Source organism: Thamnophis sirtalis, unplaced genomic scaffold, assembly GCF_051295495.1.
Source record: "Thamnophis sirtalis isolate CommonGarterSnake01/CBP01778 unplaced genomic scaffold, rThaSir2_p1.2 scaffold_9, whole genome shotgun sequence".
NCBI classification, from domain to species: Eukaryota; Metazoa; Chordata; class Lepidosauria; order Squamata; family Natricidae; genus Thamnophis; species Thamnophis sirtalis.
In genome coordinates this window covers 31,823,367-31,841,335 of record NW_028261389.1, presented here as the reverse complement: position 1 = coordinate 31,841,335, position 17,969 = coordinate 31,823,367, and the positions used below count along the sequence as shown (strand labels likewise).

Sequence of the window (17,969 nt, the reverse complement as noted above, 5' to 3'; positions counted from 1 at the left end):
ACTCTGCCCCCTTCACCAAAATGTCCGTGCATAGCTTTTAGAAGGCTTTCAGAGAGCTCCTAGGGGCTGGAGAAGGCAGAAACGAGTGAAAAACAGGCTCCTAAGGGCTATTCTGAGTGAGAACATTCGTCGGCACGGGATTAAATACCCCGTGATACCCAGTTGTATCTCTCCGCCCCGTGCCAATTCAGCGTAGCGGTGGAAGTGATGTGCCAGTGCCTGGAAACTGTCAGAGTCTGGATGGGGGTGAACAAACTCGCACTCAAACCTGACAAGACCGAGTGGCTATGGATGTTGCCTCCCAAGGACAGCCCAGTTAGTCCATCCTTATGCCTAGGGGGTGAAAATCTACACCCCTCAGAGAGGGTCCACAACTTGGGAGTCCTCCTGGACCCGCAGCTGACGTTAGAACATCACCTGTCGGCTGTGACCAGGGGGGCCTTCATCCAGGTTAGCCTGGTGCACCAGTTGCGGCCCTATTTGGATCAGGAGGCACTTCACACGGTCACTCACGCCCTCGTCACCTCAAGACTTGACTACTGTAATGCGCTCTACATGGGGCTGCCCCTGAAAAGTGTTGAGACTACAACTAGTCCAGAATGCAGCCGCGCGAGCATTATTGGGTGTACCAAGGTACACCCACATTACACCTATCCTCCGCAAGCTGCACTGGCTCCGTATTGGTCTCCGAGCACAATTTAAGGTGCTGGTCATTACCTTTAAAGCCCTACATGGCCTAGGACCCGGATATCTGCGAGACCGTCTTCTGCCACATACCTCCCAACGACCGATAAGATCGCACAGGGTGGGCCTTCTCCGGGTGCCATCAGTCAGACAATGTCGGCTGGCAACTACCCATGAGAGGGCCTTCTCTGTAGCCACTCCGACCCTATGGAATGAACTGCCCCCAGAGATCCGGACCCTACCCACTCTCATGGCCTTCCGAAAGGCTATTAAAACCTGACTATTCCGGCAGGCCCCGGGCTGTTGACCTCATGACTGAGGTCCAGTCCCGATTAGACTGGGTGTATGTTGTGGCTTTTTAATCTGTGTTTTTCTGTTTTAACTTTTCTATTTTTTAAATGTATTTGTTGTAAGCCACCCGGAGTCCTTCGGGATTGGGCGGCCTATAAATTCATTAAATCTAATCTAATCTAATCTGTTCTCCCCCCCCCCTTCCCCAGCAGCACTCTATAAGCTTCCTAAAGGCTATCCATGCCTCTTTTTTTGACAAAAAATGGGCCCGTTTTTGCGAAAAACAGGGCATTTTTTGCTTGTTTTTGCGCCCCCCCATCACTCTACAAGCCTCCTAAGGGCTATTCATGCCCTTTTTTGGGAAAAACCAGGCTCCTTTTTGCAAAAAATGGGCCGTTTTTGGGAGGTTTGCAGAGTGCAAAAACTTTAAAAAAAAATTTTTCCTCTTCAAAACCTTGCTGCGTCTTATACTCTGAAAAATACGGTAGTTCTATCTAATGATTAAGGCACCGGGCTAGAAACTGGGAGACCATGAGTTCAAATCCCATCTTAGCCATGAAACCTTGGTCACTCTCTCTCAGCTCAACCTACCTCACAGGGCTGTTGCTGTGGAGGCAAATGGGAGGGATATTAAGTGCACTTTCCACCTTAGGTTATTTGTAAAAGTATTAAAAGTGGGATACAAATACATAAATTAAAAATACCGCAGAACACAGAAATCAAGTCCTATACATGATCATCAGCCCTTCGGATTTAAATCCTAAGACTTTTCCTCCCAAATTTGAGTCGGAGTTTTGGCTGTTCTTTTCCTAGCTTTTTGATTGGGAGGTCCCTGTTCAATACTTACTATGATTCTGTCAGACCTGAGAATTGTTGGTTCCCACTTCACCAGTGCCAGTCCTTACATCACCATGCAAGGGCAACAAAGTATTGACTATTTATTATTGTTTGCATTGACTTTCAGTGGGGAGAAAATCTCACCATGACCATTAGATGAACAGTGAGTGGAATATTTCCCAAATGTTTTCATTATGCATGTTTTCAATTTTACCACTAGCATGAGTATTTTTTTTCTTTCAAGTTTGAGTTTTAAATGTTTTAATACCTGCAAATGTTAAGGGAGTTTTATAAATCTCTACAATCAGCAAACACAGTGATTAAGTAAGTAGACAAAAATTAACAGTGTATTGCCCTCACATTCTTCAGCCCAACCTGCACAAAACTTTTCCTCCTTCATGAAACAGTCTGCATTGTATTACTTTCTCCTCTTTCTTCAATTCACCTTTGCATAGATAATAGGATCCCACAAAGTTCATCTTGGTTGGACGTGGCCGAATTCTCTTCCAAGTTTTATCTTCTGATATACGACGCCTGCCCAGTAGTATATCTCGCTTGCACTTATGTTCCAGGCCTTCTCGATAAGTATAATCGCCAGCTTTGGGGCCTATAAAAGAGGACAATGTTAACAAGAGTCCAGTTTTGCTAAACATTTGAGGCCATCTTCATCATAAGCAGATGACCTGTTTTGGGATAGCAGATGTGACAGGCCTGTTTGAAGATGTGAGTAGACACCAAGGGATTCTTCACAAGCAGAGTTGTGTTGGACATCACCAATTCTGGCTGATACATAAGAAACTCTACAACTTTGGGTACTGTGGTGTGGGTGCTTGGCCCAGTTTGGTTTGCCTGAAAAAGACAATAAAATAAGCTTCCTTAGAGATCAGCAAGATCAGATCCATCTACCATTCCCCAGGGTTCTTCATTTTTTCAAATGAACAAAAATAATACAGGTAATCTTTGACTTATGATTGCAAGTGAACCCAACATTTTTGTTGCTAAGCGAGACAGTTAAGTTTTTCCCCATTTTAAACCTTTCTTGCCATAGTTATTAAATGAATCACAGTTGTTAGTAACACGACTGTTAAGTAAATCTGTCTTCCCCATTAAATTTGCAAAATGTGAACACATGGCCCTGGGACACCGCAACCTTCATAAATATGAACTAGTTGCCAAACATCTGAATTTTGATCACATGCCCACAGGGATGCTGCAACGGTCATAAGTGGGAAAAAGGGTTATAAGTCACTTTTTCAGTGCCATTGTAACTCCAAAAGGTTAGTAAATGAACTATTGTAAGTCAAAGACTACATGGAGCAATAATGAGCATCTTAACCTGCTTCATTTTCAACATGTAGTATGTCACAAAAAAGGAGCTTTTTCCTATTGTGAAAGTATTACCAAATATTAAATTAAGCAGCATTTTTCTTGTAGCAAGCGATATACATTCCCCTTCTGCAATGTTTCGAAGTTCATTTGTTTAGTTATAAAATGGTTTAGACCCAAAAGGAAATTGTTCCTTTGCTCATCCAATGTCAAATCACTCAGACAACTTATGATCATTCCAACACAGAATCTTTGAAAGAGATAGGGAAGTGAAGTTTAAAAAAAAAGGAAGTACAGCAATATTTTGCTAATCAAATTGAGGACCTGGATGAAAAAGTTAATAGGTATTTCAGAAGGGCGGGGCTGAGGTCGCTACGACACGACTTGCAATCTTGGAGCTTCAGGATTGCTGTCGATATCTCTGCTGCTAGACGGTCCTTTTGGACCTAAACCGTCTCGTAGAGATGATAACAGAGAAGGGCAGGTCCTGCTGATCTCAGGGACATTGCAAAGTCCCTGATTGATCCAGGAGAAGCTCTTTTTTCCCACAACAATGAGAAGCAGCCATTGAAGCTGCAGAAGGTTGGGACAGCCCCTGAACAGAAGAAAAGCAGGAAAGAGAGTGTGTCGAAATGGTGAGATAATTTTTACTATTAGAGAACACCCAAAAATATTTAGAGTAAAATTAAAATTGAAGACAGAAGAGAGTAAGCGGTGAAGCAAGCCTGTATTAAACTTAGTGTGTTATCTTTTTTAAATTTTGCTTTTTTTATGGATGGAACTCTTACAAATGCCTCTTACTTTTTAAATTGGACTGGTTTCTCTCCCCCCCCCCTCTTCTATTTTTCATCTTTTTTTCATATTTGTGGATTATGATTTCCTTTCTTCTCTTTTTACAATGCTCAGCTGGGTTGTTAGTTTTTAAGCACTTTTTTTTCTTAAGCCTGGAATTTAAAGAGAGGGATAGAGGCAGAGGAAAAAGAAGCAAGACTGCCATCAAGAGGCTTGGAAACATTGTTTTTTATTTCTTTTGAACATTCGACTCATATTTAATACTTCAAGGCTCCTGATAGTGGGAAGAGTACGAATTGTTTATACAGGTGCTCTTCTGGAGTACTATCAATAGCTGGACTGAAGTGAAGAGACAACCTTGACTGAAAGATTATAGTGAACCTGTTTGAAACTTAACAAAAAAGCTTTGGATGTTTTAGTGGCAGTGTTTATAACCTGGTGCAACATGAAGAAGAAAAAGAATTAACATTGCAAATGATTATGTTTGAAATTCAAAAAGTACAAATAAGTACAAAAAACATTGAAAAGATAAAGGGAAGAGTTGAGAATATTTATAAAACGATGATGAAATTTGAAGATAGAGTTCAAAAAATTGAAGAAAAATATGAACAAAGTGATAAGAACATTGTTGATAATGACAGTAAATCAAGCTTGGTTGGAAATGACAGGAGTGGAATGTTGAAAGAAGTGATTAACGAACTGGAACCCTATCTCAAACCTGAAAACATGGAAGAAGATGTTTCTTGGCAGAAACGAGAGAAATTTTGGCAGAAGCACCGGTGATAATTAAAGGCAAGTGGATGAAAGGAACAGATGGAGGGTTTCGAGTCTTTATAATACGCAAGGAACAAGGTGCCAAGAGAAGTCCACACAAGACTTATTATACAAATGCCACAAATGGCAAGATATATAGGACTGCATTACTACTGGAAGGATACAGGGTGAAGAAACAGAATAAAAATTAAACTTAGTTAAAATTAGAATATTATGTATAAAATAAAGTAATAATAGTTATAACTAAATAAATGATTAATAATGATAACAATGCATATATAATAGATTGATCATATGCAATTTTATATAAATTCTAAGTGAGGACTATGGAGTGGATGTTTAAAAGATCTGTTATAAAAGATAAATAATTCTATATAGAATATAAAGATGTAATACTATTGGATGATTTCAGGATGATGTAGATGCCATAATTAAATTTATCTTAAATTTAGAATATTTTACATAAAAAGGATATAATAATAGCTATAGTCAATTGAATGTTCAATAACCATAACAATTGTATACATACATATTAGAATGATGATATGAGTTTTCATGTAAATTGTAAGTGAAGACTATTGTGAGAAAGCACAAAAGTTTTGTAACCAATCGACGCACTGTAAGTAATTGGAGAAGGATTTTTATTTTATGTGTGTTTATGTTTGTATGTTTTATGTTTCTCTAAAAATAAAAAACTTTAAAAAAAAAAGTTAATAGGCATTTCTCTTCTCAATTAAGGGAAAAGGTTACTCACCAATGGTAGTGACTTTTGAATTCCAGCAGGCTGGCGAGGTTCTTGAGTGCTGGTTTCCTCTAAAGAGTGGGGGAAAAAACCAATTTTAGATTTTTGTGAATGTCAATTATGCAATGTCCTATGGAAGCAGTACTACACATGAGCCATTTCTTTGTACTTCTTAAATTTCACATATATTTAGAGCTGAAACCCAATCCTGGAACCCAACAGCCTGAAACTAGAAAGGACCATGATGAAAAGAATGCAAGTGACTTTCATATCTAAATCCAAAAAATGAGGGGCAAGAAATCTATTCCCACATAAAGGAGGGGAAAGGACTTGTAATATTTAAATTTTCTCACATACAGTGGGGTGGACTGTTAGAATCATCAATGGCTGATATTCATTATTAGGGTTTCTTTTAACTGCCATAAGAGCAATTAATTTATCCAAGCTTTGGCCTGGATTCTTCCACTGGTGGTGGCTCAGTTCTAGAGAGAAATGTATTGCCATGCCTTGGGTGAAACTCTGCTGAACAATAACTAGCATTCTAGTCAGCATGATCAGTGGTAGACAATCCTGGGAGATATAGCCTGCATTAAGTATTAATGTTTTCAGGACAATTCATTCTGGCTGTAAACCATGCATTTTTTTCAGATTTGTCCATAAATATACAACGGGGTTACAAACCCCCAATCCTCGGCCCACTGGGAACCGGGTTGTGCAGCAATAGCAAGCACAAGATGCTCCATTTGCACAAACAGCAGGTGCACATGCAAAACTATCTGTCAACCATCCTGTTGGCATTTGCAGCAAAAGAAACCTCTACTCGCAACTTGACACAGCTTCTCCCTGCCACGGCCACTGCCAGTCCACAGAGGCGGAAAGGTTGGGGACCACTGATCTACAACAATGGATCTCCTAAAGCTATTATTCAACACCTTTAACATCAACAACAATAGATATTATACAAAATGACACTCTACAATGCATTAATAAAGAGTAGGAGATGGGAAAATAAACCATAAACAGCAATGAAGGGAACGATCCAGGATGTAAAAATGCCATTCTACTTAGGAAATATTGATGCGGAAGTACTCTTTATTAGATTGATTATCTTTTTATCTTGCCTTTATTACTTTATAAGTAACTCAAGGCAGCAAACATGCACAATATTCCTTTCTCCTCCTCTTTTTCTCCACAACAACCCTAACAAGTGGGTTGGACTAAGAGACCATTTGGCCCAAAATCACAAGCCAGATTTCATTCCTTGCATCAGAGGTTTCCAACCCTGGTCTGTGGAAGTGGTGGGTGTGCTGTACTTGTGAAAATAGTGTGTTTGCACACACTAAACCCCCTCTGCCTCTGCCGGTCCACCAAGCCACAAAAGTTGGAGATTGCTGCCATACATGAATTCATAGTCTCCTGGTTTCTAGGCAAGCATTTTAATCACTGCACTGAACTGGCTCTTCCTGTGTCACAAGCTAACATTACTTAAATAGTCTCCATACCTACCAACAGTAAAGGTATCTAAAGCATCCAATGATCCCCCACTGGTCCCAAAAGCATCTAACATATCCAGCCGAGACTCTGTGTAAGGGAGCAGATCTAGTGAATCCAGTGAATCCAAAGGAGATGTGCCACTGCCCCCAACTGGTGTTTCAAAGGTATCCAGAACAGATGAAGATGAGAGTTGCTTTGTAGTCTCCATCACTAGGCCAAAGGAGGCAGGTGGCAGCGGTGTGGAGACTGGAATGTTAGCGGTCACCACAGGAGGAAGAAGTGGAGTACCACCTGGAAACACAGGGATGAGCTGGGGCACCTCACTTGGCAGATTGGCAGGAATGGCACCACGGACAAGAGACTTTAGGGAAAAATAAAATGTGTTATGATTAAAGGGAAGAAGTTAAAACATTATTTCACACTTTCCTACTTTACGTTTTTAGACATGTTGAACTTTATGACAGATTCACCTATGCACCAGCATCTCTGTGATGCAAGATAGGATATAGCCAGATAAGACAAAATGTTACAGAGAACCAGTTCACTCTAAAATTAGTCCGCAATTACTTTTTCAAATGTGGCAGCAACATCCAGCACTGACTAATCAAATGCTTCTGAAATGCTATTTAAGACTTAGGGTGCGCAACACTTTGAACTCAAGGCAAAAGTGTGTATGAGAGCATAACCTGCCTGCAACTGTTTAACCAGCTGTGTCTTTTTCTAAGGATGGAGGAACAATGAGGAAGGGTTGTTATGCAATCTTAAAAAAAAAGGTGCAGCTGCTTTAAAGAGTTGCAGATTAATGCTACACTCATGACCCTGCACGATCTGAAACCTCTTTTGTCTCTGAATACAAAGTACAGCTCTACAAAAGGTTATGCTTATGCTGGCATCAATTTAACCATGATTAAAGCTAACTAGGTATTCTGGGCAACCTTGAAATAAGTAGCATAACTGAACAAAGGGAAGCAAGTCCACAATAGCCCAATGATCTCAGGGGGAACAGAAGCTTTGGAAAGTCATAGTAAAGGAAGGAAAAGACCAGCAGAAAAACAATTAGCTTGAACATGTATCCAACCAGTAAGCTACGCCAGGCTATTTTTATGGGAACTGCAATAGACTGGAGACAGATCAGCTCAGATGAAGAACAACATATGGACAACACCACTATTATGGCCGTCTTTTGGCTGTGAAAGAAAAACTGTTGAGACTGAGCTCCAAAAGGTTTAGCTAGCTAAGCTATTGCATTTGTCCAAATTTTACTATTTTTAATAATGGCTGAGATGGGTTAGGGACTGTATGCAAATGCAGGTGAGCTCTGTCATTAAGTGATGGATTTCCCTATACCAGATATCAGAGCTCCCTTTTTAAGACAATTTGGGAAATGGGAAAAGTGCTACTAGGAAGCCCTAGTAACCTTTAACAAGCTATGTCCATTCCTTTACAGCAGGGGTATCCAAACTTGGGAAATTTAAGTCTTGTGGACTTCAACTCCCAGAATTCCCCATCCAGCATGGCTGATTGGGGAATTCTGGGAGTTGAAGTCCACAAGTCTTAAAAGTTCCCAAGTTTGGACACCCCTGCTTTACAGCCTCAGGAATGGCACTGCACTGCAACTCAAGGACTTCTTACAACCCCAGAGCCACAGCATGCCAAGAACCTCCTTTGTGCTTCCTGGGGTGGGGCTACTTAGCACTGTGCTGCTGAGACTTCCCAGGGCGTGGGAGCCAAGAAGCATATTCTTTTCCCGGCCTTCTCATACCCTCTTTCTCAGGTCTCCTTGAGGCTGTGCCATTATGCAGAAACCTCCCCAAACACATATGCAACCTGTGCCAGACCTCCCCCACTCCTGCATTTATTTGCAACTCCCTCTGCTTCCTGCTTAATGACCCATGTGTCTGGAGTTACAATAGCACCTGGGACTGCCGAGATGGCAGTTGCTAATGAAGATGTCACGTGACATCATGCTTTACGACCGTATCAGTTAGTGACAGAAGCTCTGGGGCCAATTGTGACCATACGTTTAATTGTACACTCAAAAAAGTGGGAGCTAAGGAGAGGAACTATATAATCTTAAAATCTTCAATTGCTTATACTTAGATGATTGCAAAAACTAAGATTGCACTAGTCCTTGCTCTGAGATAATGAACAATTCCATGTATCGTTATGTAACTCACATCACAAATGTCCTCCATTACTTAGAAGGGAGAAGTTTAAAAAGCAGTGATGGAGGGTTAGCAAGGAATGTACTAAGTAAACCCTGTAATGATTAAGACGAAGAGGCTAGAGAGCAGTGACTAAAACAGAGGCGCATCTACAAAAGTCACTCTTACTAGTTGGTACTGGGACCCATCTGCAATAGAATCCAGAAGTGAGTCCAGTTCGTCTCCAAGAACTTCTCCTTCAGTGAAGTCGTCTACACTGTCAGACTCTGGTATAGATGCCACATCTGTAGAAGGGAGCAGGTTAGTTGCAGGGAGTGATGTTGGCAGAGTTTTCGTATCCAAGTCGGTTGATGAAAAGGCATTGGATTTGCTGGCAGTGACAGAAGGAGCACTAGGAGTAACGATGCACTGAAGGACCACAGAGCTATCTGGAAGATTACGTATGAGATTACAGCTAAGGACCACCCATACATACATTGCAATCTAGAGAGTAAACAGAAAGCAATATATTTGTATATCTTAGCATTGACTATTCTGAGTGGTAGTTATTCTCCAGAGACAGATGCTTATATCATCTTTTTTTTAAAGCCAAAGAGCCCAGAGTCAGAACACAGAACGTTCTGATTGCAGAGTATTTCTACTATTGCTCAACTAATAAACTCTCTCATCTTCAAAGCAAACTGTTCATCTTTGTGAAAAGATTCATTAGCCTATTTGCTAGAATTATACTCATAGAAACTGCTTCATGATGTCCAATTCAAAGACACTTTTCAGAATTACAAACCATTCTTATATAGATGTGAGTCAGATGTTTCTAGCAATGGCTCTATCATGACCACTATTCACATTTATAAACTGTATTGGTTGCATTAGTGAGAGCAATTGAAAGAACTGTGTTGACTTCTCAGAAAGAAAGGATTTGTCTTTTCCCAGGTATTTCCTGCTATTCCTGTTAGATGCCTTCGTGACAAATTGTGACAACCAAATATTTTGCAGATTTCTTTCTGAAAGCAAAACCTCTTCCGTTTGAGGGTGGTGGTGGTAATAACTATGAATCAAAGAAGCATAAATGCATCCATTACCTGTTTCAATGTCATCTATGGAGCCTAATCCATTGGTCTGCAACAGGAAAAAAAAATCAAATCTCTTTTGACCAAATTCAGTTTCCTTTTCCAATTTTTACAAAGAACTAATCTAGATGTATAGAAATGCAAGATTGGATTCTCTATGAAAAATGCTTCAGAATGAGAGTTGTACCTTTGTGATTGGCTGGATCCCATTATAATTAATAATTCTGCAGAACTGAATCATTATCTTTTCATTTGGATTACCCCCAAATAGTTTATTCTTTTCTTTTTAATATATGAGACTGCCAGCTTTCAAATAGGGCAGGGCTCTATGCTTTCAATCACTGACATTTAGGTCTCCCTCAGCCCTAGGAAGAAGGCAGTAGCCAACCAACTTTGAAAATGTTACCTAGAAAACCGCAGGAATTCGTTATGACTGTCACCAGTAGTCAATAATGCTTAGAAAGTTTTCTCTCTTATGAGATTGATTTCTCTCTCAAAAAGAACAGCCGAACACTAATTGTATGCTAAAAGGGCAGAGATTGCACTACATAAATTATTTAATTATTTCCATTTTTAACCCTAATTTACCAAAAAGACAATCATATGGGAGGCCTCTCTCTTTCACACATTAGCATTATGGGAACAGACACATTTTCTGGAAGACTGGTGGCAGTGAAATCTACCAAACTACTATCCAAGGGACAACAGATGGACCCATGCAGTGTAAACTAAGTGGGCTTTTAAAAGGCCAGATTTGAAACTTTCACCTTTTCAAGGTAAGCTTACTGTTACAAATTTAAGTCTATTTTACTTTTCATTTTATCCATCTTTATTTCAGGACAACAGATACTCAATTTTCCATTTGCATCTCAATTAAACTCAAATCTACTTAATTGCTATTCATATATGTCTAGACTGCGCCTTGAGTAATCGTAACAAATTCTCATTAAAAACAGTAAGAGGAAATCAATTCTTCCCAAATTACTCTATTGCTGTAAGATCTATAGGTAGTCCTCAACTTAGGACCACAAATGGGACCAGGACTTTGGTTGCTGAGTGATGCAGTCATTACACAAGTCACTTCTGATCTACACTCTTTTTTGCTGTGGTTGTTAATCAAATCACCAGGGCCATTCTGTGAGTCTGGCTTCTCTCAATGTATGTTTGCCAGAAATCCCCTGAAAAGGTTGCAAATGTCAATCATGTTGCCCTAAGACACAGCAGTTGCCAAACATCTGAATTTTGATCATGTGACCGTAGGGTTGTTATGACAGTTGTTAAGTGCAAGGATGAGTCATGTCACTTTTTCGGTGCCAACTGAATGGTCGTGAGTCGAGAACTCTCTGTAGTCAGCAAGAACTGTACTTGGGCCTGAAGCTTTAGAATTATTTTTCAGAAGTGAAAAGCAAAGAGCCAGCTCTTAAAAAGATATTTTTAATTCAAATCATATAGGCAGAGTTAAATCTTATAAAGACTGTGATGGTGTTATCTATCTCTTAAATACCTTCACTTTTAATAACTTTTTAAAATTTAAAAATGTTCAGAAATTATTTAGAAAATAAAAAATGCAGATATACACAGTTACATATATTTAGTTGTGAGTTACCCAGAGATTACTTTTAAAATGAGTGGACATATAATTCTTTTAAACAAACAAACAAACAAACAAACAAACAAACAAACAAACATAGCTCACTCTCCTTCTGAGATTCTTGTCCACAAGGATGCCTGGAAACTTTGGCTAGCTGCATACTTCTAAATGGAGAACATTTATGTGCCCTTTAGGTGGGTGATGCAGCACTTCATCAACACAACATTTGCTGTAGCTACCTCTTGCCTTTTTTAATCCACATTTTTAATTATGAACTTTACCTAACAAATTATCACCCAAGCAGGAAAAAGTGTTATCCATTATATCAATTCTACTGTTTAAACAATAGCGATATACCTGATTTGGTAGGGCAGATGTCAGGCCATTACTCAGTACAGAAAATGTTTCTGAATCCTAAAAAGAGAGAAAGAGAGAGGAAGTAGCAGACATTTAAGACATCTTTTCAAAGAAATGTCACCTTTAATAAGGGAAAACTATATAAGATATACAGGTAACCTCGTTTGGCTGTACCCATATATACTGCCTATGCATAATCATTCAATGCAGACCAAATATTTTCAGTTAATATTGGACACTGTAGGTATAAAATTATCTAAAAGATTCAAGCTTCAGGGTTGGGGGTGGGGGGTGGGTGGGAATAAAGTATATTGTTGTCATGGGAAGTAGAATGCAAATATCATACCTGAGGCCTCTTATATGCTTTCCGGACTCTTAATCCCAGCTTCTGTGCAAGGTCTTGACCCAACTGGACCACACTTTCATCCTTCAGTAGAGAAAACAATTAGATTACAGATAGTCCTCAATTACAATTATTTCTTTCACAACCAAAGTTACAATGGCATCAACTTACAACCAGTAAGTGAGTTGGACCAGTCCTCATACTTATAACCATCGCAGCATTTCCAAGGATGTGTGATCAAAATTTCAAGTGCTTGGCATGCAGCATGTATTCACAATGACTGGAGTGTCCTGAGATTATGTTATCGCCATTTGCAACCTTACCAGTCCGCTTTCCACAAGCAGTCAATGGGTTGTTCTCTTTTGGCTGGATTTGCTTAACAAATACATTATTCACTTAACAACCATAGCAAAAAAGGTGGTAAAATTGGGTGTGACTCAGTTAACTGCCTTGCTTAGTAATGAAACCCTGATCCCAAATGTGGTCCTAAATTGAGGACTATCAGAATTTCAAGATATGGTGGGCACAGATAATATAAAACTAATGTCATTATTTTATTGGCAGTGAAAAGTACAAAAAGTAAATAATTTAATCTTGTATTATTTTCAATAATTATGGTTTTTTAAAGAAAGTCCATAGCATAGTTTTACCTAATTTTGAATTGTTCTATCCTTTGCTCTTTCAGTTCAACTGAACTCTGTTAGATAGCTCCCATTAATATTTTTTAATAAAAAAAACCATTTAAAAAATCTTTTCATTCTTATGAAATGAATCTCTGCCACACTGTAAAATTAATTAGAAATTATAATAGGTACAAAATTTATAATGGTATGCTAGCAGATTTTTGTGCTCTAAATATTTCATTATATATCATATATCAATATAGAGTTTAATCACGATCACACAGATTTTATTCGTTAGAACCAGATTTCAGACTTTTGTAACTTAATATTGCAGGCCCAACATGGTTAAATTAACTCTCAAACTGCAAGATAAAGAAGAAAAAGATAACTATACAGTATGGGACAAATTGTATCAGTGGTTAGAGAATAGGAATAATGAATGAAAGTAGAATATTGATATATGTAAATATTAAGTTATAAGAATTATAAATGTAAAGAGGAAATTGCAAATGAAAAACAAATGGAAAGTATATAAAATGCTAAACAAAAGGGGATATTATGGACGTCTTAGGAATGGGAAGAACGGAGGTTAGTTTAATTTTTATGTTTTGTTTTGTAAAAAGCTTCATAAAAATTACGTATGAAATGAAAAAAAATATATTTGCATTCTTATAAATTGAATCTCTACCACACTGTAAAATTAATTAAAAATTATAATAGGTACAAAATTAGCAGATTTTTGTGCTCCAAATATTTCATTATATATTATATATCAATATAAAGTATAATCGTGATCACACAGATTTTATTCATTAGAACCAGATTTCAGACTTTTGTAACTTAATATTGCAGGCATAAAGGATGTAACATTGTTATAAATATTTACAATACATTTGCTAATCCAACAGTAATTTGAACCAGAAACTCCATTGCTAAGTAATGCAGTTATAAGGCATGACATTTCATGACTGCAGTTCCAGCAATCCCAGTCGCCATCATTAGGTGAAGACTGCCCAGATGCAGCATCCTGGCGTCACCACTTACAACCTCCTGCCAACTTCCCCACTGACTTTGCTTAATGGAAGCTGGCAGTGAAGGCTACAAATGATGGTCACATGGCCACTGAACAAAAACACATCAAAGTTCCAGCTGTTGCACTGCATCAGCAGTCTTGTGAACAAAGTTCAGGAACTTGATAATCAGTGTGCGTTTATGACTGGTTGAAGCATCCCACAGTCCTGTGATAGCTGTTGCCAACATTCTCTGGTTTTCCACAAGAAAAGTCAATGGGGGAGCCAGAGGGAAGATCACCAGTCACTCAGGTAAGTCTTCCCACCAACCTTTCACATGCACACACTGCCACCCTTCTCCCCTCTGTACCCACATGTAGCATCCAGTGCCCTCCTTCTCTAATCTCCGTGTTCACACATAGGCACCTACACCCAAGAGGCCTCCTTCCTTACCTCTATGGGCTTGCACATAGACACGTGGCCACCAGCACCTTCCTTCCCTATGCCTCCCTGCACTTGCATACATGTACATGCCCTGCACCTTCTTTCCCAGCCTCCCTGAGTTCACCCTGCAAGCACTGGACCTACCCTCCCACACTCCTTGTCTGGGACTCCCTCCCTGCTCCTCCCTTAATGACCCATATGTCTTTTGGTTACAATGACAAATGAGACTACCCAGAATGCCATTGTTAATGAGGCAGTCACATGATATTGTGCTTTACAACCACATCACTCAGCAATGGCAATTCTGGTCACAAGTGCTGTTGAAACTAAAGGACTACCTGTAAAATATGCTTCAACTCTAATATCCTTTTAGTCATTTAAACATCTACCTGTTTTTCTATTAATAATAGAAAATATTTAGAAAAGAGGAAATTGCTACTTACATGTGGGAGTGAGAGCAAACAGCGGCTGTTACATTCATAAGCTTCCTTGTGTCTTCCTAGCTCACTTAAGCAGCGGGCCTTCCGAAAGAGAGCACGGATGTTCTCCTTGTTGAATCCCAGAGCCTTCTCACTATCTTCTAAAGCCTTTTCATGTAAGCCCTTTTAGATAATTAATAAATGTGATCATGAGAACTTTAACACAAACAGAACTCTCACGTTCTTATCCCCAAAAAGAGAATTCTAATTAAATCACTACTCTTATGGATTCTTAGTAAAGGGTAAACTAACACTTTGGCATTTTAGGTAATAGATGGTAATAGATAGTATGTCTATGGAGATTCTCAGTGATCCAGGTCATGGTTTCCCCAAGGGTGCTTTTTCAAGAGGCAACTGGACTTTCCTGTTTTTCTTTGAAGATGTTTTGCTTCTCATCCAAGAAACATCTTCAACTCTGACTGGATGGTGAGCATTGGAAGGATTTACCATATTTTTCGGATTATAAGACAGACCTTTTTCCCTTAAAAAAGAGGGCGAAAATCTGGGTGCATCTTATACACTGAATACAGCATTTTTTGCCTCCTGAAACCCCGCCCCTTCACCAAAGTGACCATTGGCTTACCTGAAGGGTCGTTCTCTGTGGGCTGCAAGAAAGTCCAAGCATGGGTTAAATTAGTCTGGTTGCCCAAGGACTCGAGTTCAAATTATTTGGCCATGCCTCCTGTTCCTCCTTAAGGTCAATATTTTAACGAGTCCTGGAACCAGAAGGTACAAAGAGATGGCATGGAGATCGTCTGGTGTCCCTGAACCATGGGCCTGCACGATATTTGGGTGGGGTTGGACTCTCCGCCCAGAAAACAACCTTTCAGGTAAGCAAATGGTCATTCTCCTGTGCGCTGCTTGGAGAGTCCAAGCATGGGACATATCCAAGTTAACTGTCTCCAGGGCAGGTAGAAGAGGCCAAGGGTTTGGCCGCAGAATGAACTTGCTGCAGCACCTGTCTGCCAAACAAAGCCTCAGCTGAGGGAAACATATCCAATTTATAGTTCTGGACAAACGGCGAGGGGGGTGACCACGTCCAAGCCCTCTTGCAGAAAGTCCAAGATGTGTGGCACCGAGGCAGTGACCGGGTCGAGGGCACGGGTGGACCAGTGGCAAAGGTGGCCCAAGTTGAATCACAGATCCTGGTGGTTGAGGGCCTCCTGGCCGCCTGGATAGTTTGGATCACCTTGTCAGAAAACTTGTCCCTCCTCAGGAGGTTCCCCTCAAGTGCCAAATGGCCAATTGAAGCTATCTGGGGTCTGGGTGAACGATGGCCCCCTGGCTGATGGAGACCTGATCCTGAGGGATGCGCCAGGGATTCACCACTGAAAGACTTACGAGGTCGGCATACCAAGACCTCCTGGGGCAATGAGGTGCCACTAGGAGAATCTCCGCCCCTTCGGCAATGATCTTGTGAACTACTTGTGGAAGCAGAGGAAGAGGTGGGAAGGCATACAGAAGTTCAGGTGGCCACCTGCAGCGGAGGGCATCTGTCCCCTCCGCCTGGGGAAAGTGGAAATGGGAGAAGAAGCAGGGAAGCTGCGTGTTCTCCTGGCTGGCGGAAAGGCCGACTGTTGGAACCCGAACCTCAGTGTTATTTGGTGAAAGAGGTCCGGATGCAGGCACCACTCCGAATTATCTATGGTGGTCCTGCTCAGCCAGTCTGCTTGAGTGTTGTCCACTCCCGAGATGTGGTCCGCCTGAATCGACTGGAGATGTTGTTCCACCCACCTGCCCAGGGCCTCTGCCTCCTCCATGAGGGATGGGGAGCGCTTTCTCCCCTTGGCGGTTGATATGGGCCTTGGTGGCCACAATGTCTGTCATTAACAAGACATGGCCGTGTTGAATGTCCCACCTGAAATGGCGAAGGGCGAGTCTCACTGCTCTCAGCTCCAACCAGTTGATGCTGCAGGCCGATTCCTCTCGAGACCTGCCCTGCGTCACCTGATTGTTGAGGTGAGCGCCCCAGCTGGACAGGCTGGTGTCTGTAGTTACAACCAGCCGCTCCGGTTCCTTGAACAGGTGGCCCTTCTTCACGGCTGGAGAAAGCCACCACCAGAGGGAGCACCTCACCTTCGGGGGAAGTCAGACTAATATGGGGAGCTGCTCTTGTTGGCCCATTGTAGTGGTAATAAGAGCCACTGGAGTACCCTTGTTTGGAGCCTTTCCCATGGGACCACTGATATGCAAGAAATCATCTTGCCCAATAACTGGGACAGATGAATGACTGGCACCTGCCTTGTTCCCTGCACGAGGATTAGGGCGCCTAGGGTGTTTAATCTTTCCTGTGATAGGTGAACCTTGCAAGCTAGGGTATCTATCTCTGCCCCTAGGTGCAGGAGCCTGGTGGTCGGATCCAAGTGGCTTTTCTCAAGATTTACGGAGAAGCCGTGTGCCTGAAGGCTGCTCATGGTGGCATGGAGATCGCAGACCGCCTGTTCCCTGGATGATGATTGTATGAGGATATTGTCCAGAAAACAGATTAGTCTCACCAGCTTCCTTTTGAGGTCTGCTGCCAAAGCTGAGAGAATTTTGGTGAAGGCCCTGGGTGCTGACGACAGGCCGAAAGGCATGGCCCTGTATTGATAGTGTCAGCCCGCATAAAGGAATGGGGCCGAATTGGTATGTGCAAGTATTCCTCCTTTAGGTCTACAGATGTGAGTAGATCAGTTGTAGTAGAATGGTTTGCAAGGACTGCATTTTGAACCTCCTGTACGTTACATGGTAGTTGAGGTTCATCAAGTCTAATATTGCTCGCCACCCTACCCCCCAAGCTCTTCGGCACCGGGAATAGGATGGAGTAAAATCCCCTCCGTTCCTGCTCCACTCGTACAAGCTCTATGGTATTGATTTCCAGGAGATGTTGAATCTTCTTATGCATGAGCTCCCTCTTGGTTGGGCAGGAGGGAGTGGGGCAGCGAATGAAGTTCCTCGGGGGAATGGA

General features: G+C 41.0%; 1 protein-coding gene across 3 annotated transcripts in view; it reads right to left on the bottom strand.

The window, feature by feature from the left end:
* The window catches only part of ZC3H7B (zinc finger CCCH-type containing 7B), a 57,425-nt gene that overhangs the window by 28,375 nt on the left and 11,081 nt on the right, over window positions 1-17,969 (bottom strand). For 2 of the 3 annotated variants that reach the window (XM_087723219.1, XM_087723220.1), the window contains exons 5-13: window positions 14,987-15,145; window positions 12,470-12,550; window positions 12,124-12,180; window positions 10,188-10,224; window positions 9,274-9,533; window positions 6,953-7,301; window positions 5,459-5,517; window positions 2,496-2,661; window positions 2,258-2,419 (exon numbers count right to left, since the gene is read on the bottom strand). In XM_087723219.1, the coding sequence (XP_087579345.1) occupies window positions 2,258-2,419; window positions 2,496-2,661; window positions 5,459-5,517; window positions 6,953-7,301; window positions 9,274-9,533; window positions 10,188-10,224; window positions 12,124-12,180; window positions 12,470-12,550; window positions 14,987-15,145 (1,330 nt within the window). The remainder of the gene's footprint in view (window positions 1-2,257; window positions 2,420-2,495; window positions 2,662-5,458; window positions 5,518-6,952; window positions 7,302-9,273; window positions 9,534-10,187; window positions 10,225-12,123; window positions 12,181-12,469; window positions 12,551-14,986; window positions 15,146-17,969) is intronic. The other variant, XM_087723221.1, reaches the window with a different exon arrangement.